The sequence below is a fragment of the Caloenas nicobarica genome, chromosome 1 (assembly GCF_036013445.1).
Source record: "Caloenas nicobarica isolate bCalNic1 chromosome 1, bCalNic1.hap1, whole genome shotgun sequence".
Lineage (NCBI taxonomy): Eukaryota > Metazoa > Chordata > Aves > Columbiformes > Columbidae > Caloenas > Caloenas nicobarica.
In genome coordinates, this window is record NC_088245.1 from 54,402,504 (window position 1) to 54,427,852 (window position 25,349).

The 25,349-nt window shown below is 41.3% G+C and overlaps 1 protein-coding gene across 2 annotated transcripts in view; it reads right to left on the reverse strand.

Moving 5' to 3' along the window:
• Positions 1 to 17,786: 17,786 nt before the first annotated feature.
• SYT1 (synaptotagmin 1) overlaps positions 17,787 to 25,349 on the reverse strand; it is a 130,190-nt gene continuing 122,627 nt past the window's right edge. For both annotated transcript variants that reach the window (XM_065646756.1, XM_065646746.1), the window contains exons 7-8: positions 22,493 to 22,626; positions 17,787 to 17,993 (exon numbers count right to left, since the gene is read on the reverse strand). In XM_065646756.1, the coding sequence (XP_065502828.1) occupies positions 17,787 to 17,993; positions 22,493 to 22,626 (341 nt within the window). The remainder of the gene's footprint in view (positions 17,994 to 22,492; positions 22,627 to 25,349) is intronic.

Genomic DNA, 25,349 nt, shown 5'->3' on the forward strand with positions numbered 1-25,349 from the left:
AACCAGATGCAACACAAGATTAATTAGTCTCCATGTACTTTCCCTTGTCACCATGCAGTCCTCCTGTGAGAGCTGTATGCCAGAGAGCCAGGAAGAGGGCAGTCTCACCACAAGTAATTTCATTGTACAAGAACAAAAACTAATTCCCAAGTTTCCTCCCAGATACAACCATGCTAAATAGAGGATCTGTTCAGGATTGCATAATTCCTTCTGTAGCAATTGCAGAGAATGCTTACATGGAAAAGCAACAGTAGGAAAGCATCTGTGTTTCTAGCTTGTCTCTCCCTTAAGTTTTCTTTCCTTTTCTGGTAATTTAAGACAGATACAACTGTACAATCCATTTTTCTCTTCAGTACATTTTTTTCTCATTTGTTTTTTTCCCCCTAAGTGAAATGAGTGGAGTCAGCTTGACAGAGCCTGCCAGCTTTCTGTAGATGAAGGACATGTGATTTGTGGCCCACAGCTGGGAAACCACAGGTATTAAGTTGTTTATGAGATCTGCTTCTGCAGCACGGTGACTAGAGAAGGATGTCAGCCCACGAGAGGGACCAGGCTGGATGCAGCGATGAAGAGCAGGGGAGAGAAAAATCCCATAGCTTGCTTGACCACAGGCTGCTCAAGTCACTCAAACTCAGGTTGAAACACCGACCTCTCTGGACAATTAATGGTGTCTTTTCTGATAACTCTCTTTGCCCTGCTCTCTGACTTGCTGCTGAGGACACAGGATCTCTATCCAGTTTATTACTGGGTTGTGTACATGCTAGATTATATACAACGGTTGCTATGAACTCCATCCTAAACCGGCATTTTTGTTTTCAGTAGCCTAGTTACTCTTTAGATAAGAGATATTTAGATCTCTCCGTCAAGACCTTCCCATCAGCTGTTTAGTTCTAGAGGCAGCTGCCTCTCACAGGCCTGGCCTGCACCCTCTGCTGGGCTGGGCTTGGTTGGGGCTGCTCGGGCGCTCTGAGCTGGACTCAAGGTACAAATACTGCTGGGCAGCACGTGCTGATAATTTAATGGAAAGGCCGAGATCAAAGAATCGCAGTGTGGGAAGCAGCCAGCTGGGGAATGAAATCAGAAGCCCATTCAGCAATCCACTTTTTCAGGAGAAAGAAGACGAGACAGCTTTCTGAGGGAGCCGGAGTAGAAGCCTGGGCAAGGAAAAAGAAGAAAAGCTGGTGGCAAACTGCTGCTTTGCGCGTAAGGTGTCACGCTTTCCTCCTCCTCTGCTGAGGCTGGAGGGGACATATCTAAATGGGGGGGGTGACATGAAAAGCCCCTGTCCTGCAGAAAGGGAAAAGGGATCCAGCAGACCCCTGTGACTGCCCTTGGGACAAGGTGAGGTAGCAGGGGAGCTGTGTGCTGGGTGTGAAGGGCTTCCCTACCCTGGCACACGGTAAGAGACCAAGGTGTCTGGTGACATCCAGATGTCCAGCCCTGTAGTGATGTTTTTTCATTTGAATTCTCAATCTGAAATGGGGCGGAAGGGCTTGTTTGGTTGGAGGCCAGGTCATTTCGCAAGGCCTGAAAAGACCAGAATATCCTGAATGAAAACTTGTAGAGACCCTCAGAATCATCGAGTCCAACCATAACCTAGCCTAACTCTAGCACTAAACCATGTTCCTAAGAACCTTGTCTAAACACCTTTATAGAACTACTGGAGCTATGTAAAAAGGAAAAAGTAGCAAAACAAAACCAGTAACAACAAAAAACCGCAAACCTAAAGGAGCTTAATGCTTCATTAAAAGGTAGCAGACTGCTTTTTAATTGAGGGACTTAGTAAGTTTTTCTCAGAAGGAAGAGGTGGGGCTCGTTGTTTTGCCCAGATGATGACTCAAGTGCCAATTTAATTCAAAGGGGAATACAAGTTAATCATCTGTCTTTCCTCCCATACAGAACGTTTTGATGTAATTTCATTTCACAGAATATAGTTCATAAAATAAACTTGAGCAGTTCTACCTAGTTCTCAGGAGCAGAGCCCGAAGGTGTGCGAGGACACCACATGTGGCTCTCCCAGCCTCCAAATTCCTCAGGAGCCAGAGTTTGGATGAAGTCACGTCTCTTGGCCGGTCTGTTTACTGTCTCCCATTTTCAACATTCTTCTCTTGACCTGCAGTGCTAGTTATGAACTCCCATTACAAATTCCAGTCCTGCAGGTCAGTAGATGGAGTAAAGATTTTAAATAATTCCAGGCTGGCTTGGCATGGGGCAGATAGGGGTGTGTGATTGAATTCGACTCAAGTTAGGTGTGGTTTATCTTGATTTTACTCAACTGAAGTGAAACAAAATGACAAGAAATATAAATGTAATCAAGTTCTGAGAGGTATGGACAACACGTGCCAAAATTACAGTTACAGGAAACTAAAGCATTAATGAAATTGCAGTATTGGAGCTGCATCTGTTCTAGACCTTAAAGTGAACAGTCATTTCCAAGACAATTGAATTAGTATGCACTTGTAAATAATTTCCAGTAACTGTTGCCTATTTCTAAGGCTGTGAACATTTTAAATACAGTAATTTCTTACTGTAAGCTTGGCTTTATTTGTGTTTTTAATGCTGGAGATAGAACTCTTCAGATCTACAATCACAAACACCAGCTGAAACAAAAATCTATTACCCCCACCCTGCCTTTTGCTGAAGGCTGGGACAGCAAAATGTTCTGTCCTGGGGAAATGAAAAAGGTCACTGGCTCTTCCTTTGAAATCCAAACTGTTCTGTTTCTTGTTTTTTTGTGAACCTGAACCATTTGGGGATTGCCAGCTACAAGGCGAAACAGTGCCATCACATATTCTCAAATCTACAGGGCATTAGACCTGATAAAGCACTAGTGATTCTTGCTGTTTCTGCAGGACCGCTTATGATTTTAAAAAAACCCAACCAAACAAAAAACCCCCCTTGCAATCCAGTATCTGAAAGTTGGCAGATTACATTAGTTCAGAATGTCTTCAGACAGATGACCAGTTGCTGCTTGCCTAGCACTAGCCACAGGACAGAAATGAATCCACATAGGTGGGTTGTTATCGCCCCATTTGTCATCCCAGTACTCAGGATGGGTATAATTATGGATTATGGATTGGTATAAGGAAATGGAAAAGAAGTCATAAAAATCTACTGAAGTAAAATCTTTTGTAGTGAGAGCAAAAGCCAAAGAGTCGATAAGCATTGTAATCTTAAATGTCATTAACCTTTAGGTCTGCAATACACTGAGCTCAGTTCTATTCTTAGAAATCAATATCTTCCCTTGAGTACCCGGAAAGGGAACCTGCAGAAAGAGAAAGTGCAACAGTCAAATGCAATTCACTCTGTTTTCTTGGATAAAACAGTTCTAATTAATTGCATTGGAGTCTATTCAGTCATTACGGGCTTTGTAGTCTAATACACTAATTTTAGCTTCAGGAAGTTGTTGTAGCACATATGAAACATGTCGTACTTGTTCCCAGAGTTATGCTTGTGTATACACAAGCACACATGCAGGTGTGTTCGTTTGAAGCATTCAAGTCTTAGTCCAATTGCTCTTCTGAAGCATTAAAAGAACTAGTAAGAAGAGATGAGAAAGGCATTTTTACTTTTCATTTTGAGATATAACAGCATCAGAAACCTTATTTTCTATTTTTCCCACATTGGCATTTTCCTTGAGTATGAAGTACTGACACAGTATTAACAGTGACATCTGTGCCTGTCAAATACTTTTCAGCTGAGTGTTTATTTCTGTGGGTTTGGCTTGTTCAGGCATCGCCCCCGCTCACGCTCCGTGCCTGACATCTTCTGGTGGCATTTCCATACTACACAGTAGCCTGTATGGCAATTAATGACGGCCCTAGAGCTTAAAAAACCCAAACCAGAACAAAACAAAAAAACACAAACCGCCATAACTGCTTCTGTGAAATTCTCATACTAAGGTTTCATTACCGTCAAAATGGTTTTCATTGTCGTCTTGTTCATCAACTTACCTGCATATGCAAAATCTCACATAAATTCTGTTTGCAGTTATTCCTGCTTCCAAGTGCCTCTTGCAGAATTCTTGATTTTGCTGACTTCTTTTTTTTTTAGAAAGGGGTGGGATGTGTGTGAGCATTTTTAAAAAACATATCAAATATGTAAGATGAGTTTAAACTGTATTGTGAAGTCTAATGAATTTTTTAAATGCATTTGGCATCTGACTTGCAGCATTTGGACTTCTGTCACGTAACTGCAAAGCCTCGTAACAGTACAGGCTTTAGACTCTCATAAATTTTGCTTCCTTAGGCAAAGCATAAAGCAATGTTTTCTTGGATGCTAGATGACTGCCTCTCGTATTTCCCAGGAATTTACTGAGCCGCTGTGCGTATGTATGCGAAGCAGTGGGAAGATAGGTATGTGTTTAATTTAAAAGAAGCTGATGGTTTTGTTTACAGGAATTACATTCTAGCCCTTCATCTCCATTCCTCCCCGCATTCCTTTCATTCAGAGGCTCAGACTGTTTACATGGTCCGCTTCCCTGCCGTTATGCTAAACCCTGGAAAGAAAGACAATTTTCTCCAGAGAAGTCTGCTTGGGAAACTCCCCCCAAATGAATCGTCTGTGTGGAGAGCTGGTGGGAATTTAAAGCCTGAAACCCTCAGCATTAGCATGGGGAGTTTGGCAGCAGTGCCAAAAGGAGGGCTGCTGCCCCTGCTCCAGATGCCTGCTTACTTCTTAAGGTGGCCGAGGATGTGGCATCCTTGGGCCTGGGACATGCCATCACCAGTTACTAGCTGCGCTAGTTCCTTGAATTTGTTTAAAAAAAATATTTTTGAACACCTCCTGCTCCCAACTCTGACATCTCAAGCAGGCAGGCCCCGCCAGAGCTTTGTGTGGTTCCCTCCTTCTGCATCAAGACCAACACTGTCCCACTATATGGCCCCCGAAGAGAAGGTTTCAGGTCTGCTTGCACCATCCTTCAAGAACTTTCCCTACATTGTATGTATATAAGTGAGGTATCCAACCTCACGTCCTTCCTTTGGGCCACCACTGATTTTTCAGTGCTCCCCTGGCCCGCGTTAGCCTGAGTGGACAGAGCTGAATGTTACACTGCCGCAACGTGTCCATTTCTTGATGTTACGTGTGGTCTTCAGAGCTCCAGATGTGGTAGAAGCTGAAGTACCCTTCTCAGCGCTTTCCACGTCACGTCAAAAATCTCATTACTTTTTTCCCTTACTGTCTGCCTTCCTGAAAAGTCCTCAAATGCCTTGTGAAGATTGTTCAGAACACGTCTATCTCCTGCTCCTCACAGAGACCTGTGGCTTGCTCCTCAGACAAGGCCCTGAAATGAAATTACTGAGTCAACAGATTCATGGGTGAGCACTTCAAAGCACCTCAGCTGCTTTCACTTTTTTTGTGCTGACTCTGGTTTGAGTACAGCCTACAAAGCATTAAAAGCATTGGCCCTAAAATCCAAAGCTGAGATAATACCCTCACCTACTAAAAGGATAATCCAGCTCCTCTCTCTTCCTGTTATTCTGACGTGGTTTTGATCAAACTGACGTGACCAGCACTTAGCGAGGCTTTACGGCTCTTGCCACAGTCTGACATGACATGAACTTGAAATTAAGAGAGCACGCTCCGCTAAAACACAGAACGGGGCCAGCACTGAGAGGGGTTCCTGAACCGCTTCTCTGTCTCTTCAGAGATAAGTGCAGGGATAGCACTCTGTCCTGTGCGGGGCCAACTTGTCAGAGAGCAGCTTTGGTTGGTTTGGGAGAGATTTATTGTGAAACTGGCACTAAACTGAGGTGCCCACCTACAGGTGTCTGCATGAGCACTGGGTGCCTGAACCCCTAGGGCAGTCTCTGCAGCTCAGCGAGCGATGCTGCTCCCTAATGCACCCACCCGCTGCCCAATGCATGAAATATTGCTGTTTCATTGACTGAATCTCTGCTGTCCGTACTTGGAATTAAGCATCAGATACACTTGTAGACACCTGTATGTGGAGATCGATGGGCAGACGTCTTAAGCCAAATCCCCAACCTCATTACAAAGTGATCTTGATTTTGCAGCATCCAGAAGTACCAGCGTTTTTTTAAAGAAAGTACATTCCAAATCGCCTTCCTTGAAAAATCATTTCAGTTCTGTGCAGCCAGTAGGTAGCCCTGTCAGAAATCCAGTCTTCTTCTGTTGTATGGGAAACAGATTTAAAAACAAATTGGTAAATATAACTTAAGTATTCTTATTAATTATTTAATACCTTTGAAAACATTCATAACTACAGCCTGTAGACACACAAAACCATGCCAGTTCGGCTCCAGCATTAACCCTAGAACTGGAGATTTTCCTGAGGGATGGAATACATTAATTTCTGTCAGAACATTCAACAGGGTACCGAGCAGGTTAAAAAAAATCTTTCTCCTTCTTTATGAAAAATGAATCTGTGGTTAGGCAGTTTCCATGGCTGCATATGTGGATATATAGGAAATACATTTCCCTCCATTTTTTTGCATGCTGTATTTTACAGGGGTTTTTGTTTGTTTGTTTGCTTCTTTTTGCATATTTACGACTAGGTAGGAGGAAGAAATACAGCAAGGGGTAGATTCGAGCACCTTTCAAGTTGAAAAAGAATGAGAAATGGTCTTAGTCCCCTCTAACTGTTGGCTGATTCTGAAGACCTGCATCTTTTATACATCTGCCAGGTTCAGAAACTCTGCACAGCCCCGCAGTTTGCGCACCTGTTCGCTCTCTGCTTTCCTCATCTTCCACAAAGTGGAGCTACAGCTGCACTAAGAGAAAGGGATGTGGAAAAACGATTGAAGCATAAAGAAATAATATTCTGCACTGAAAAAAAGTTGAAGCTTGACAGCTGAAAGTGAAGGAGAGATAATCCATCAATCTAGCTTTGCAGCGCTCTAGACCCAGAAATCATAGAGGCTTCTCATCTTAATCCATCTTGAGTGAGTGATGAAGTACGTGTACTGCTTGCACGTGGCATACCCTTTCTTTACCTTGGCACAAATTTTACCAAGTAGGTGGTAGGATGTGTTTCTGGTGGGAGACAATGGTTGGTTTCCAAAACAGTGGTTTGCTTTAGGGGTAGAAATATGTGGAAGCACTTACCACACCACTGAGTAGTGGTGAGCAGTTTCTCCTGTGACTCCTCACAAGATACTGCACAAGCAGCTTTGTGAAATCTCTAAAAACTCTTCAGTGATGCTTTATGGCTGAGTGAGAGTGTCCAGATGTTCTTCAGGTCTGGACCCAAACTCTAATCACTGCTGCAGCCCTGTGTGGTGTGTTGCTGACCTCCACTCAAACAACTGGCATTCAATTTCTGCTTGCAGAAGAAGAGTAATGCTGCTTACCAACTCATCACTGAAATAATTATTTTGGTACAATGGTCAAGGTTAATACAGCACACTGGAAAAGAAACCCAAAGACTTCCTAATTAAAGAATTAATGGTATTGTTAATATACAACTCCTGTTAATATATAACTGCCTATGAAACTCTCTTCCTCAAATTCTCAAGGAGAACTACATACATGGGAGCAGGGGTAGCAGAAAAGTGAAGTAAATTACATAAGATTCCCTGGAAAAAAAGCCAGTCAGGAGTAAAAACTGATCACCACAATGAAGCATTCTGCCAGTCAGGTCAGCAATTACTTAATTAGCTCCTAAGCACACGAAAAGTTCAATTAATTAGGCTAGTGAGGCTGACACAAAACCAGCTGCAGCTGTGGTTGGGATTAGAGAAGGTTTGGGAAATGTAGCCTTGGACTGTAGAGTAGAAAAGACCATACAGGATACATCCAGCTGTGGGGTATACATAAAGGCAGTGTTTCACTTGGTTTTTATTGGCAAAATCAGCGCTGAAGATGGATCAGCTGTGTCTGTGCATGAACTGGTGCTCACCGATGTGAAGGTGAGAAGCTTGGGGAGGTTAAGCTGGCAGGGGAGCGATGGTGGCTGCCGGGGTCATGGCACTGATGGGACTAATGCTGGATATCCCTAAAGTACAGACACTTTTTGGCTCCTTGGTGCTATGTTTACCAGTAAATCCCTGACCTGACACCCTCGTGTACCTTTTACACCAGGTAGGGAGGAGGAAGGGGGCACAAAAGGGGCAGGTGCAAAATCCAGTTCTGCCCCTCAGCAGGACCCTGCTCGTTTCACCCTGCAGTTCTGGTGAAGGGGAAGGCCTGGCCTTATGTCTTTGCTACATGCCCTATGCTTACTAAACACAGGAAAACTGCTCGCCTGTATCCAGACACTAAGCAAAAAGCTCACTGCTCCCTATAAGTCCCTGATTTCTGTTACTACATGTAGGGCTAACACTGAACTGCGTTCTCCAGGCAGTTTCCAGGAGCCCTGTGTTAGGAGTCAGTTATTTCATGGCATTGTCCAGATCAGTAATTTCCACAGCGCAGGGATTTTTTTTCCCCCTGATTTGTACCCTGTGGCTGGGTTACCTGGCATGTGCTGAATCGTGTTGCGTGGCCAGGAGCAGACCATGTTGCTGCTAATAGGACCAGACTGCGCTCCATGGATAACTGTTCGAGATGATTAACAGGATCAAATGTTTTCGTATGTTCTAAGTAGTTTAGATGAAAAGGATACAAATCTTGCAGGATTTTGAAAATGATCTAGCTCTGCCAACTCGCATCACAGTAAGTGGCTGTTGTACAATGTGGGAAATATATTGTTAATGAGGTGATTAGGAAGTGGCATTAATCTTCTCTCCTCCTTTAATTTTTTTTTTTTAAATTTTATTTAAGAAGAGTACAGCAATCTTTAAGGATGTGAAAATCCAGACAGCTTTTGACTGAGATGATTTGGCTGATGATAATATGATTGTTTAGCAGACTGTGTCAATGGTAATTTCAGATTTGTAATGTTTAAAGCTAGGGATCTTGAGGACCTTTGCTGTGGCTTTGAAATTTGAATAGCCAGCGTTGGCAATTCGGTAGTGCCCAGGCGCCCAAATTGTGGACCAGAAACCTGTGTGCTGCAGACCACAGGATAACATGGCAATAATGTGAGTATGAATGAAGCAGGGAAGTGTAGTATATGCCGTGTGATACACTCAGCAAGGAACGGTGCGTTGCTGCTTATGTGTGAAGGAGACCTACTCTCTTTTGAGGTGCTGAGGAACCCTGCGTGCCAGTGCATATTTGTATTTAACAGCTGCTACTCAAGGAACGTGCTGCGCAATTGTGCGGGGACATGAAATATTCTGTCGTGAAGGAGCTCCTCATCTGTCCTTGAACATATCAAGAGTGTGAGAGGATTTATGGACCTGTCACCCAGGAGATAACAAATGCACGCACATACGAAAGAAAGGGAAGACACTATAAAACCATTCGCCTGGCTAGCAGGGAAACGAAGGAGTTCCCTGATATTTAATGCTTTTAACTTGCTTATTCTTTCAATGCATTTTAAAAATCTGGATTCCAGGGAAGCTGGCTTTTATTTCAACTGTGTTGACATTCTGTTTTAACGTTTGCTGTCTACTCTTTATCAGGTAAATTTTGCTTTTCAAGATAACTGCGAGTGGGTATGGGATAGTGGTAGAACCAAAGGTTTGCTCCCTGTGAGGTGCCTTCAAGAGAGAACGTGAGTTGGCCCAAGCCGGCTCAAGAGCAGAGACAGTCCTCTTAGCGTGTGATCAGAGGAGAGGTATTCGTGCTGCCGACTTCAAACAAGGCTGGGAGGAGACTGGCTGAGGCTAATGTGCAGTTCCTATTGATTATTCGACTACCTTGGGTATAATGAGATGGGCTTGCACTACAGCACTAGGCAGAGAGAGTGTTCGCTCTCTCTTAGGGAAAGGGTTGCCAGAGATTTGATGAAGGCACTTGAGATGATGAAAGTCAAAGTAGGAACTGAGAATTCTAGTGCGGGGTGCGGGGGGTAAAAAAGCCCTCTGTGTCACCCAGTCCATCACATTTCTTCTCCATCAAAAGTGCTGCTACACTTTGAAGTGCTGGTATGACTCAGCGTTGCTAATAAGGTATAGAATAATTTCATGAAAAAAGTGTATTTTACGCTGCACATGTACAGAAGGGTATTATACTGTGGGAAGCGATTAAATATTGTAGCACCTTTGTAATTTATACTCTCAAACGGGTATTAATTGGTTGCAAAGGCTTTTGCAGCTTGGTGTTTTCCCCTGATCCCATGTTCCTAAGAGATTGTGAGGCAGCAGTTGTCACAGGGTGGTTGAATAAACTTTACAAAGGACAGAAAGTTGGTGAAGCAGAAGTGGAGCAGGGAAAGCATGAGAAGAATAAACAACCGAACAGCTTGTGCTCAGCTGGATTAGGGAGCACGGTAAATACAACATAAACAGTAGCAAACATGGGATCAAAGGTTTAGTTAGAAGAGATCTTGTGGCTCTATTAATATAACAGTGACACAGGGAAAGACAAAACCAAGTAAGACCATGTGGTGCTGGGGCAGTATGGTAGGAGACAATGATTTGCTCCCCTGATCTGCCAGTGATTGCTTTTCCTTCCTGCATTTTTTCCCAATTTATTTCTCTGTGTTATCTGTACTTTAAAAACTGTCAGCTGGAGAAGCTTGCTTGTTTTTCTTGCTTGCTGTTGTTGCATTACTAATTACTGCAGATTTAATTATGGTCACGGTGCTCAAACCTTTCAGGCAGCTATTAGTTTGTGTTAAATCCGAGGAGTGAGAGCATGAACCAGCTCTGCTCATGACTGAGATGGGAGTCTTTGTGTGGGAGGAAAAAGGCTCTTTTTGGAAGCTTTCAGAAAAGCAACAGTGATAACCTGAATCTTCTTGGGTTTTTATTGTGGAGTCTTGGAAGACTCAAACAAAGATAGCATGTGACTTCGGTAGGATTCATCATTGCTGTTACACAAACCTGTAGCTAGATACTTTTTCCCTAATTCTACTGTGGCAGAAGTCTGTAGCTAGGATATATATTTATTCATTTGCTCCACATTTCTTTTTCTGCTAATTTATATAATCTCCATAAGTGTCTTATGTTTCCCTCAAGATTTGCTTATTTTAGATTTATTTCTCACAACTTCTTCCCGCCAAGGACTCGCTCAATTCCTTTTTATACCCTGTGTTTGAGCTACACACTTACCTGATGCAGCTGCCACAAAGAAATTCTTACTCCATACCAGATCATATGAAAGCTTTTAATGGGTTAGTGTTTTCCAACAGGTGATTCTCAAGGCTTAGTTTGATCTTTGAAAAGCACTTTGAGGCGTTTGCGTGGATCGTGCTGTATCTCAGCGGCGTTAGTCGCTGTAATGGAGAAATGCCCTTACTGAGGTCAGGAAGCATCCTGGCATCGGCACACAGTGCTGCGCTGGGACACCTGGACATCTCCTGCGCATGTGTGAAGTGTGTCTACAACTAAACGTATTCCAAATAACATATATGAAGTCTAAATATGTATACGAGGATAGTGATTTGAACACCCTTTGTGTTTCATCATAAGCTTTCATTGCATCGTTGGAGATTACTGAGAAGGCAAATCTATTTTTCTGTGAGCAATTCCTGTACAAAAAAGTTCTGCCTTTATTTTCCTTAATGGCTTGACCAGCTCTCCTACCTTCTCTTCTTATTTGAGATCATCTTTACATACAGCTTTGTACTACTGTTCACAAATCTCTCCAGAATACTTGGGTGATAAATATCATTTGAGTGGAAGTGCCTGTCTGGGCACTTGATTCTCAATATATTAAGTTAGAGATGGCCTCATAATTTAGACCTGTTTCAGCTGAAACGGTTTTACGCTATAGATAAATAGTGTCAACTCATCTGTTTTCTAGATCATTAATAAATATTCATCTGCAACAATTAACCACTTAGCACTCCACTCCTTAACTTACGCTCTGTTGAAATTTGACCATTTCATCTCCATTTAATCCAGGAAAAGGACTCTATCAGTCACTCTGATTACTTAATTTCCTTGATAGCCTTCCATCAAGGCTGTTGTGTATCAATCAGTGTCAGATCATGGTGTATGGTTGGAGAGGAGTGAGTGAAACTCGAAGTTTGATGAAGCAAGGCATTAAAGCCAATCAAACAATTTAGCCGCCTATTATTAACTTCGAAGATTTGGCTTAGAAATTCTTAACTGAGTTAAACATTAGAGGCAACCTTGTATTTGAAAGAAGGAAAATTTATGAAAGTCATTTTGACTCTGTGAACGTCACAGAAAGTATCTCAAAAAAAAAAAAGTTTAATAATATTGCCAGTTTCATGAAGGAAAAAAACCCCCACATCTTCAGCAGGATGCGAGTTAGTGAGCCTCAGAGTCTGTCTTTCAGCAGAACAAGTGGATGATAATGTTTAAGTGTGAAATAATTGACTTCAGCATTGCATTCCAGGTTCCAACCTGTCAGGCTTTCAGTCAGGATTTACAGCCAGAGATCCTTGTCCTTGTGATGAATGATCCAAGGGAGAAGACAAACATAGCCCAAGCCTAATGTGGAACTCTTCAGTGACAGATCCACTTCAGGGTTTTGGAACAACCTCTTGGTGCCAGTAGGCACCACTGCTGCTTATGAAAGAGTCGTGAAATCTTCTAGGCCAAGGTGCAAGTATGTGAATACAACACATACAAGGAGAGAACTGTCCCTGGGCTCTGGGAGAATGTGAGCAAAATCAGGGAGGTTTGTGCAGGATTGTGGGATAATTTTGATTAGTGGAACAAAGAATATTTTGCCACTTTTGTGCATTGGTCTTTTGTTTATGAGGAAAAACTGACGTTTGGTCTATTCGGTGTTAAACATCAGTGCAACGCCTACTTTGTGCTTTCCTTGTTGTAAGTAATAAGAGAGTGTACAAAGATATGAAATGGTTGACAGAAATTAAATGTGAGCTGTCAAACCGATCAGACTGGTTCTGTCAGAAAAAGAAAGTCTTTTATTTTGTTTCTCTTTTTTTTTTTTTTTTTTCTCCCGAGGAAATGACTGTTCAAAATCTCATAGAACGAAAAGACTATACCCCCTGACCCCTCCACCTTCACCCCAAAAGCCTGGAGGAATTGTCTTCACTTCCCAGCCTATTTGGCCTTTTCATAAGCTCCATTGAGGATCTAGCTCATTCTCTAGTTCATAAAATTTTCTTTTTTTATGTTGAATACAGCATAAACTTAAAATAAAGCTCTTTGTATGGCTCTTGTGTCTGAAAATATTGCTGCAGGTGTCAGTCAGAAAGTACCATATAGAGGTAAATTCTTCTCTGTACTAGTTTGTCACATACTTTTGAAGCTACTTTTTAGTGCAATATTCAAAGCATTCTCTATATCGAATACAAAAGAATTTACTGCATATAAGGTAAATGTAACTAAGACTGGGGTGAAAGTTCTTGTATATGTAGAAACCCCTTTTAACATGCTTCAATGCCTGGATGAGTAATAGTGTCTGAACTGACACTGAAAATAGGGACATGAACTTGGTAGATGTGTGTTTTGAAAAACAGCTCAGTATGTGTGTAAGAAACTGAACTGGCAGCCTGGAGTGAAAATGCTAATGCATAAATAAATAAGGGAATTGACTGTTAGAGTAATCAGAAAATATAATGTTCTAATTCTTGCTTTGCATAACTAACAGGCAATTAACTTTCATTGACTCATGATGTGAAAAGTGATCGAGAGACGTAGATCCTTTGCTTTGGTAACAGTCTGTCAGTTGGGAAGAATGTTTTTCTTGACAGTTGATTAGGGGTTAAATGAGCTGAATAAAATTGGTAATTTTTGCTGCTTTTCCCACTTAGTATAACAGCTATTATATGAAGCATTTTTTTCCTTACATTAGTTGTAATGACTGCCTTTAACTGATTAGCCTTGTTGGAAGAACTGGTTTTGACTGACAAAGATATCATTTTGGTATTCTCAGGATCTGCAAAAATGGCTGGTGCGTATATAACCTGGATCAAGGTATTTTTATTTATTGACTTTCTGCTCTTAAGCAAACTGCCCCTCTTGGGGAATTACATGCTTGGTCTGATCATGCAACAGATTAGGTGGTGAAGAAGCGAGCAGAAGCATCTCATACTTCCATAACATGGTTCCAGTGTGTATCCATGGGGAACTACGCTGCCCCCCAGGAGCGTTACTGCAGCTCCTACAGACCAAGCAGGCATCACCTCCTAGCAGAGCTGTAAAGCCACAGGCACAGACTCTGTCATTCACAGATTTGGGAGAGTAACTGCTCCCCAAGCCACCAGGAGATGTTGGTCTGCTCTCTCTTGCTGAGGGTGGTATCAGTACATTTGGTGCTCACTGCCTTTAGATGGTATTAAAAACAAAACAGCTGGGAGGAAAGAGAGCACTTTCTGAGCAGTGGGGATAGGGAAAAGGGTCAACCTTGAAAATCCTTGCAATGAGCTTTGACTCTCTACAGTTCAATCTCTTATTTAACAATCTTTGGTCTACGCGAGACTTCATTTTACGGCCAGCTTAGAAGTGGCTCTTGAATGTACGTTAAAATATACCATCTCTCTCCAAATGAAAACTTCAATCACAGCTCTAACGCAATTGGCTTGAAAAGTAACGATGCGCAAAAAAACCCAAACAAACTTGGAGTTTTTGTTGTGGTATAGAAACTAGTCCACAATTTGATAGAGAATGATGTTTTTGGAGGCAAGTAATCAGGCTCTTGGGAAAACAAGGTAATAGTTCTTCATCTGCAATAGATAGAGAGAATTCATCTACCGGAGCTGTGCTGGCTGTAAGTCTCTTACACTGGGCCACACAGATGAAAGCAGGGTTTTCCTAGCCCCTTAAAAAAATGCTGTGCTATTACACTTGTGATACGTTGAAGTTTATGACGGTGCTGAAGTCCTAGAGTAAAATGTGTTTGCAAAAGTTTAGATCAAAAGAGAAATGCTAGAACATCAACAGGAAATAAAACATTTTTATTGAATATCTGTGTAATATGTATGTTATTTTAACGACAATTGGAAAACTCTACTGTGGGAAGTCACTACACAAAGTGAAACAAAATATAAACCACCTCATCAAAAATGAAGGTAAAATACGGCTAAAGTTGTCAGCTCGCGGGCCACGAGCAATATGGCAGGATAAAACACCCCAAACATTTCTACAAGATACAGAGAAAACCCACACAGAGAAACACTCAAGCAGGCAGTAAATATACACAAAGGCAACTAGGATCTTTCTACAGCATCAGATTCTAATACTTCACACAGCTTTGTCAGAAAGGTACATGTGGCTTCTTTGAGGATGAAAATGTCATCTCGGTCACATGGCAGGTTCAGTCTCTGAGAATCATCGTACCTTACAAACCAGTTCTACGGTGACGTTCAGTCTGGCAGTGTAGGAAGAGAAAGCACTGAGAAAACCTTACCACAACGAGTCAGTCCTGGCAGTTTGAACCTGCAGCTATCCTGGATGAACAACTGAAAGTTGGAGACCATGAAGCTCTTATGCTGGAAAGCTGACTGTCTACTTCTTCTCTTTGGTGGGGTTTGGTCCTTAAAGTTAAGATTTTAAAGTATTCCAGCTTGATGCTTTGCATGTATGTGCCTGTTTCTATCAGAAAATGTCTCACTTGTGTTTTTTCCATGTTTCATGTAAAAAAGAAAGAAAATGGGTCTTGCTATTCTCCCTTTTGGAGGTGGGGAGAGATCCAGGCTTTTATTCTCTTCCCAATTCTTTGCTGCCTCTTTTATCTCAAATGTACTGAAAATGGTGCTTGGCCATCACTGCACTGACCTCTCAGGCTGTCACATCTCTCCAAGGAGCAAAGCCTTGAGGGAGGCTGTGGAATTTAGTTTTCAGTACGCAGTTCTCTGATTACGTTCACCTTTGTTCTTCGTTTTCAGTAAGTTCTTTTGGGTACAACGGATAAGAACATTAATGGTTAACTTCTCAAGCCTTCCTCCAAAAGGTATAGCATTTCCACATTTCTGGGGTAGTTTGCATTGCTGAAAATAATGAACTCTTCAAAGCATTATAAATATATTCACAGCTTGGAAAAATAAGTGAGAGGCCTCGAAGGACGGTACATGAGATAGAAGTGATGCCCTAAATGACTCGATGAGATGGTACAAGCTGAGATGATGTGCTGGCTAGCCATAAGATGACTATCTACAGTAAAGCGGCGGGAGGGGGGCGAGGGCCAGGGAGGTTGGACATGTAGAGTATTGCACAGGGCTTGACAAAATGCTGCGTGGTCAACCCATTCAATATAGCATCCTTGTCTCCTGCATAGCTCTCCAGTTCTAAATTGGTCCATCGTAACTAGAACTGCTTGTGCTATGCATTCCTTCGGCAGTGCAGTAGAAGGGAATGGCAGTATTATTACAATATCACTACGGAATAAATTGATTGCTATCCACTGAGAAAACTACATTTCTAAGCACACACGGCAGTCACAGTGATACACAGAGCAGTCTTTCAAGACTCTTATGGAATGACTAATAGCTTCATAATAGTGCCATTTACTACATAATAACATTGAAAACATTTAAAAACTCCTCCTGAAACGAGCATCTAGTATACAGAAGAGGTTGCTTCAGTTTTCTAGAACTTGTTCTTTGTTTTCACTTTTTTTTTAAAGGACAAATTAAAACTTAAGTATAAATAGTATATAAAAGGTCACTAGCTGTTCTCTTTTGGCTTACTTTGAAGTGCATTTAGAACTATGGCTAAATTTTGTCATCTTCTGATGGGATTACAATACTGTCTGTTTACCATGAAACTATTTTGTATAATAAACCCACACGGCTGTGTCTAAAAAATATTCTGCATTCCTTCTAATCTGAGTTAGTATAATAAAATATTTTGTTACAAAGTCTAATGTGCAAACTCATTATAATGTGAAATTGTGGATGGAATTCACAGTATGCAAATTTTGTATAAAGGTGATAACGGAGAGCTACTCTTGTTTTTCATGTTTTCATGGCAGCATTTTGCTACTGCTGCATCTCCCCCCTTCCCTCCCACCCCTCCCTGCACAACCTTGGCAATGGTCCTTCTTTGTATGTTCAATGAAATCGTTGCCTCCTATGGAACTGCTTCCTCAGCTTTCAATCTAAAGCCATTTCTGTCTGTCGTGTGTTTGCTTTGGAATATATACAAAAAAATTGTATCCTGTCTTCTGGCTACATCTCCTTGAGGTCAGCCATGGAGCTGCTCAGATCATGCTAAGCTGCCTGTGAAAGTCTACCCCATTGAATTTGCCCCTCCAAGATTCACTGTGGATGCGTAGCGTGTTATTAGGATAGTCCAGTTGAAAGCTCAGATTTAAGTTGTCCTTTAAGATGTCAGTGTAACACTACTAGTGCCTTACAAGTTGGAATTTTTGTTTTTTGTGGTTTTTTTTTTCTGGAATGCAGACGATACAATAGTTACCCTATAATATATTATCAGCTCTCCTATATCTCAGTCAATTTACATAATTTAAAATAGAACATCTTATTAAAAACATCTAGATATACACAGATTAGGAAACGCTTACAACATACAAATACACAAACTAGAAATAAATTCTCAGCATACTGGTGTATATATACAACTGTGTGATACAATAAATAATTTCTGTCATGCTCTATCTACACATCATATTGCTTAAAAGAAGAGTAGATCTGGGGGGGCAGTGGTGAAATGAAGCGCCTTTAGAGGGCTCTCTACATTTAAATTTGTGCAAATTAAAAAGGGAACTGAAAAGTACAACTGATCTGTGTCAGGAACACATGGCTGGAAATGAAAGGACCCATATTACAGAGGTATTTACAAATACTGGCTAAAGAGCACTATGTGGGCAAATGCAGAAAGGCTTCTTCTTCTTCTTTTTCTTCTTTATAATTCAATTTAATTTAATTTAATTTACTTCTTGACTGCCAGCATGGCATCTACCTCCTCCTCGGGCTGTAAGGTGTGCCACTGTGCGATGGGCCGCCGAGGGTTGGCCAGCATGTCTGACCAGTGCCGCAGCTCCGCTCCGGTGCTGTTGTAGCCCACAAAGACTTTCCCGATGGCATCGTTCTTGCCAATCTTGTCATAGTCCAAAACAGTCACAACAATTTGCACTTTCTACAACGAGACAGAGAAAGGCCAGTGAGCGTGACAGTAAGGGGAAGGTGGGCAGGGATGGAGCTTGGGACACACAATGACAACGGAGACTTCATGAAAGGGGTAAGTGTGTGACAGCCAGAGCAGGTTCCCCCAGCGAGAAGCAAATTCAAACTTTTGTCTTTCTGCTTCTTGTGAACCTTCCAAATAAAATTAAGTTCACAATCTCCCCGTTAACATGACACTTGCCCCTTTTAATCAAAGAGCTTCATGTGAGAATCGAGGTTGGTTTTTTTTTTTTTCCATTAACAGATTAACAACCTATGGGTTTTTTTGTTGTTTTATTGAAGACCTAGACTGCTAGAAGTCTGCAGGGCTAAAACCAAGATCTTAAGGTAAGCTAAGTAAAAAGTAGTGCAATTTAAAACATCATTATCATTTAAATAAATAAGTAAAAAATCAGGTAAAATTCAGAAATGGCTCTACCCCAAGTTAACATCTGCAATGTCGTACTATATTCTATTAATTGCTTTTCTGCTTCTAAACAACTCTTATGCATCCATCCAGCATGCTGATCAGTTATTTTCAGGTGAATTCAGAGGATAGCCCTTATGGTTACTATATACATATACACACACACACACACTCATCTGTGTGTGGGTGTGCATGTGCACACGTGTAAGTATGTGGTATATTCTTTATATTTATAAAGGAGCCTAGAAAACTGCCTGCGTGCTCAGGGGAGCTGGAAAGAAGTATAAACCCCACCGTCTTGGACTCTGACACAGCGGCGCCGCCCGGGACTGAGCCGGTGTTGGAGTTGCCGCTTCTGCCGTGGGAACAGTGACCTCTGGCAAACAGCGTTAAACTACTCCCACCGAACCCGCGTGAGCCCACCTGTCACAGCTCATAGACAATTTTCCATTCACTTAGGCTGGGGCACACTGGGAGGTGACGCTCAAGCCAGGCATTTGCGTATGTATTTGCGTGCATATGCCCACATCTCTCTCCATGGGGTCATTAATATTTGTCGAAAGAACACAAACAGTTATTCCTTCGGAGTGGTGTTCTCCCCCAACAGCACCTAAGACGTTAACAGCCTTGGGCTGATTTTACTAAACTGTAAATGCTTCTCCTTTAGGGAGCTTGATTTTTAAAGATGAACATACAGTTCTTTTGCTGATTCCTTTCTATCCCATGGTAAATACACACAGCCCCTTATTCCAGTGTGAGTTTCCTGAATTGGAGGAAGAAGTGCCCTGAAACACATTTCTTCCAGAAAAATCTTTTATTCTCAAGCATCAGGTTTTTAAGTTTAAGGTTTTAAATATATGTACAATCTGTATTTCTTACTACAACGATTAATTTCAGTGCTTGTAGTAGGATCATCTTTTACATGTAACTGACTCTTTTAAGCATATCTGCAAGACCAGGCTCATGAGGTCTATTTTATAGAGTCCATTCCCTTACAAGATTGTACAATTCACTGAGCCAGATAAAAAGATGATTCCAACAGGCACTAAAGTATTTATATAGTTGCTGATGACAAAAGTGTACATCAAACTCAAGACTCTCTTTCCCCCGAGCACTCATGGTAAAAGGCAATATCGTAAAGCAAGTATTTCTAGATGCCAAATGATGTTTCAGTGTTGCTGTTTGCAATATACTCACTTTTAATGTTGATGCTACCTCCTCAAATGAACATTTATGTTTTAGATGCATGGTACAACCACAGATATAAAAAGTAAGCATGAGACTATAATTTTATGATACAAAAAAGTTGCCTGCTGTACCTAGAAGCTTGGGGGCTAGTTACTTTGGATTTCTTTTTTTTTAATTAATCATAAGAAAACAATGAGCATTGTAAACAAAAGGTGGTTTTCCTTGCTTTATAAAGATGTAAGAAGAGGTATCTCAGATGGTTAGCTCTGAGGTGATTTTGACCTCATGGTCTCTCGCTTGAACCTACAGAGCAACGTAAGCATCTCTTTGCCTTCGTAGCTTGTATTAAAAGAACAGCTGAACTGCAAAACCCAACAGGTGCTACTAGAAAGCACCAGCTCTGCTAATAAACAGGCATTCTTTGGGCTGAAAAGGCCCGGAGACCTTGCTGCCTACAGAGGCGTTCTGCCTTTAAAATGACCAAACGTGCTCGATCTGCCTGTAGCAACAGTATTTGACTTCCCAGCAGTGTTCTCCCATTACCCTTAAAGACATCACTTTCTTTCCTTTAAGAGCCACAATCCATAGTCACTATTAAATTGTTGAAAATGTTAATGATGTTTGGCCCAATTTAAATTACATAGATAAACTGCTATTGAGGTGTTTTCCTTCCTCTATTCACTCGCCAACCATCATGAAATTTTTATAACCATTATTTGCCTGTGAAAGTTTGCTTCATGACTTTTATAAGAGCTACCCAAAAGTCACAGTGATCCTTACCATATTAAGTCTAAGTAACATTTAAAATGTGTTTTTCTAATGATGAAATCACTCCTAAATGTAGCCTTTTATAACTCCAAAATACATTGGCATATGGTCAAAGACCACAATTACAGATTTTAAATTGTGGTTATATACTGAATTAAATAGCTATAAACTCATTCTAATAGACTTATTAAAAAAGTGCAAAATATTAAACTGCTAAACTGCAATACTTCTAAAAAGGCCTATATCCACCTTACAAAACTGACAGGATTAGAAGGTAAAATGGCCAAGTACCTACAGAATACACCTCATCATGCCAAAGCTCAGATCTGATAGCCTGGAGGTGCCCATTCCAGTTCCCCAGTCCTGTCCCTATTTGGAAATCAAGACATTCATTGCCTAAATTGCCAGAGAGGCTCGATTTGATTGATTTTTTTTTTTTTCCCCTTTTTTTTTTCTTCTGGGTCTTTGATGCCTGTTATGAGATTCTCCACAAGCACGCAGACCAGCTTTCATTAAAATCAAGAGGAATTAGACCTCACTGGGTTTCCCACTTTTTGATTCCTAGAGTCCACAGACACCTGTACATGCTCTGGGGCATGAAGAAACTCCTAAACACACTACTCATGCACCCAAGTCGCTATTCCTAGTGCCTCGCCTTGTCTAGTTTCATTATCTTTGTCAGCACCAAGTCAATAAAAACCAAGCACACAGCTTCAGTTGAAATGTATGCCATAACTCCTGGGCTTCTCTCCAGTACAGTTGCTATCAAAATCCAAGACACAGAGTCTCAAAAACCCATACCATGCCCTCATCTAATCAAGAGGTGTCTGTGTGCCCCTACTGCCTGGGAGTTTTCCCTGGCAATGTCTTCTGGCACTAAATTTGGCTCATGCTATTTAAACCCTCCCAGTAGGAAGGCACCTAAGTCCTATCTAGTCCTCTCTTACAAGCCACAAAGGGATGTATTCCCAGGCTGGTTTATTTACGGCCATTCCAACTGGGAGGCCTCTGAAAGTACACTTTCCACACTCAGCTCCACCCAGAAAAGCTACCGCCTTGCTTAACATCTCCACGGTCACAGAGCTCCGTGGGGAAAGTGGGAAGCCACCACGCGGTTCTTTTCTCTCCAGAGGATATTTAAACCAATATGTCTTGCCCTGCCAGTGAATGCTCCACCAAGCGAGCAAAAGAACAACATGGTTTAACACTAATGGTAACGGCTTAACAGGAATGGAGGAGGCCTGTACCAACCGACCTTTATGTGGTTTACATTACCTAGATCAGACCAGAGACCAAAGCCTTCCAATTTCCAAGCAAACCACCCAACTAACAAGTGACATTATGCTCTGTGGCCAGTCATATACTTATTATTTATGCCGAAATGATGTTGCACTCCCAACACAAGCCATAGGCACAGGCAACAAGAGTACTTGCTAAAGACATTGAAGATACAGGTTCAAATTCACTTAGGGAGGGGAATGAATTGGATGTGGGTTTCCCACATGCCTCCTGGGATGGTTAAGAAGACCTTCTCTCTCATGAGGAAAAGTTAGTTAACATCAGAAGATGTTAAATCTCACTCTCAGGAGTGAGAGATGATTTGCCTCCCAGTAGCCCAAAGGTAGGTAACCGAGTCCCTGAAAAAATGACATGAGTTATGTGTTTTACTTAAGAGGAATGCAGCAGTACTTTCAACAAACAGGACTGATAAATGCACAGGGAACACAAATGTGACTGATGATGCTAATTTATTATTTCAAATAATTTGGGGAAAATTACTATGTATGCCTTTTCTTTTATCCCTATACTTTTTTTTTCTGGCACATTCCTTTGCCATCTCCCTGTGGACTTTTTTTTTCAGAATCCATTTCTGTTAACAGAAAATGTCAGTTATCTATTTCTCACTGATGAATCAAAGCTTCATAAGTACTGTGCATTTTATCATTTCCCTCTTGAAGCAGTCACACTCATCTAATGTAGCACAGGGCTGGCACCTAGGTGCTAATGAAGGCATGCACACGTGATAATTAACAAGATTCCTTTTAAATATTTATAAGGACTGAGGAATGGAATGCACTGTTCGACATTACCTGAATTTGCTCGAATGGTACTTCAAAGCTGAAAGACTCATTGTAGTAGGGATTCAGAGTGTTCTTTTTAATTGTAGTCTTTTTCTTCTTCAGCCTCTTACCATTCTGCATCAGATGGATCTTCACATAGGGATCTAAGTAATCAAGAGAAGAAGCAGAGTTAAGAAGGGTAGTTCAGTGTGTTAGCTACAGATTTTAATCCTGCAAATTTAAGGCTCAATGAAAAAAAAGAAAAACCTTTAGCAACACACAGCTTGTTTTTAAACAAAAGCCTAATTTCCACTATAGAGAAACTCCTGTATGATTACAAAGTGTTCCTGCTGGAAAGAAGTACAAAACCCTTACTGCATTATCTCCCTAACCCTGCAAGGGAGGGGTAAATTCCCACCTAACTTTGTTCCATAGCTTGTTAACCACCCTGGAAACATTTTTACTTTAACATTCTTTATTTACTGCCAACAGCATGGCAGGAGAGGGTTTTAACCTTTAAATACCAGTCTTCTACCTTACCTTACCTCTACCTTACATGCAGCTGCCATAAAGTGCAGGCCATGGTAGCACTATAAATTCTGAATTGTTTTTGCTACTCTCTGTTGAATTCCCATTGCTATTTTGTGTGACTTCTGATGGCTAAGCGACAGAACTGATCTGGTACCTAATCGGGTATTCCTTGCGCAAGCAAAACTCTCATGGATGTTACTACTATGAAGTGGTATCTCCGTGGTTATACTTTCAAAGGAAATTTTGCATATTTAAAAGAATAGCATTATCAGTCTTTAATCTGTTTCAAGAGCCATGTTCCCATTTACAATCCTAGAATCATAGAACAGTTTGGGTTGGAAGAGACCTTCAAAGCTCATCTAGTCCAACCTTCAAAGCTCATCTAGTCCAACCCCCTGCAATGAGCAGGGACATCTTCAACTATATCAGGTTGCTCAGAGCCCCGTCCAGCCTGGCCTTGGATGTCTCCAGGGATGGGGCATCCACCACCTCTCTGGGCAACCTGGGCCAGCGTTTCACCACCCTCATTGTAAAAAATTTCTTCCTCATGTCTGGCCTGAATCTCCCCTTTTGTAGTTTAAAACGTTTACCCCTTGTCCTGTCATAACATGCCCTTCTAAAAAATTCTGTCCCAATTCCTCTTATAGGCTCCTTTTAATTACTGAAAGTACTTAAAAAGTTAATTAGAGAATGAACTAGCAGTTGTTCTTTCATGGTGGTGTTAATTAGCACTACCTTCACTTGAGGTCAGCTATTTTTCTGTTTAGGCCTACTGTGAAACACCATTTGAAGCATTTCAGGCTCATCCTTTTCAACAACCTGTATGGTACTGTCACCAAAATTTGGCTAGGTATCTCCCTTGGCTTTAGGCAGCTGAACTGTGATGTAGGTCAAGGCAAGCCTTCCCCCTAGGAGCTAGACAAAGAGTCCGCCAGCCACAAGTCATCTGTGGCATAAACTAAGAGAGCCTGAATGCAAACTATCAAAGGAAAGGGTTTCTCCTTTCCCTCCTGAGAAGAAGAATGGCAAATTAACACGGAAATTAAATATTATCACTATGAGCAAGCCATGCTTTATGACTTTGCAATGAAATTCATGCTTGGAGTGTCTGAGAAGAGCGGCATTCCGCTACAATCAAAATATACTTTACTGTGGAAGACCTAGGAGTTTGGGACAGTTAAGTTACTGGAGTGACTTGCTCACAGCCTACAGTTCTTCTGAAGAGAGTAGAATTTTGGTAGTGGACTCTTCAAGCCAGAAGACATGGGTAGGTATAATAAGATCCAATGGCTATGAGAAGGAACTAAACAAATTCTAACCTAGAAATAGGCAAGTACTTCAGTAGCAAGACTATGGAAACAGCAGGAGTAGTTTCTCAGTGTTTGTGGTGAACTCTGTTACGGAGGGTTGAGATTCTTTCTCCCTCAAAAGACTCAAGTTCAAATAGAAATTGAAGCTGAGTAGGCTTATGCTCGAGGCTAGACAGGGGATTGCAAAAGTTCCTTTTGGTTGCACAACGTATGAATTAAGGAGTATCATGTGAAGAGCAGAAATGCTAGCGAAAAGGCAACAGAGTACTAGCTCTCTTCGAATATTCAGTTCAGCATCACTGCATACAGGGTTTTGAGGGTGGAAACCTGGTAAATCTGGACTCCTTCAACATTAGCTCATACTTGAGAACAGCTCATCTGCCTTATTACTTTTGCTGAGGCTCTATGATGAATGCACAGTTGTTTTGACAAGCAAAATGACATTTTAGGTATAGCTAATAAACAGTAAGAAAGTTCAGTAGTCTAGGAGCCAGTGGTAGCGTGTTAAGACATGGAAATGATATAAAGTGCTGTTAAAATATAATCTGAGTAACTAGAGTGAGCTGGGAGGCTAAACAGTGCAGTAATACATTATTTTTAAGAGGATTAGAACTGAAGTATTATTAAAATAAACGCAGTCGATATAAGTCAATCCTTTGCTGACCTGTGCTTGTGCACAGGCAATATACAGAGATTTCCTGATTATTTACACACCCATAAGGAACTGTATAGTAATGATTTATATAGCAATGCAGATATATTACTATTTTGATAAACATTCCATATTTTGGAGAAAAATATTTTTAACCTAGAATTCAAGTGTACGTGAATGCTCAGGGTCCACGTGTATAGTCACTTTAAGTGATTCCCTTCTATTGACTTTCTAGATTTTCTATCTTCATGCTGGTATTAGAGCAAAATCTGACCCCGGATAACTCATGGCCACGAGACAAGGCCCAGAAGCGAGGTTTCTGTGGTTTCTTTTTCATGTCCTGATCAGCTTGTTATGTTTGTCTGTCTGGGGATTTGAGTTAGGCTCAGACAAA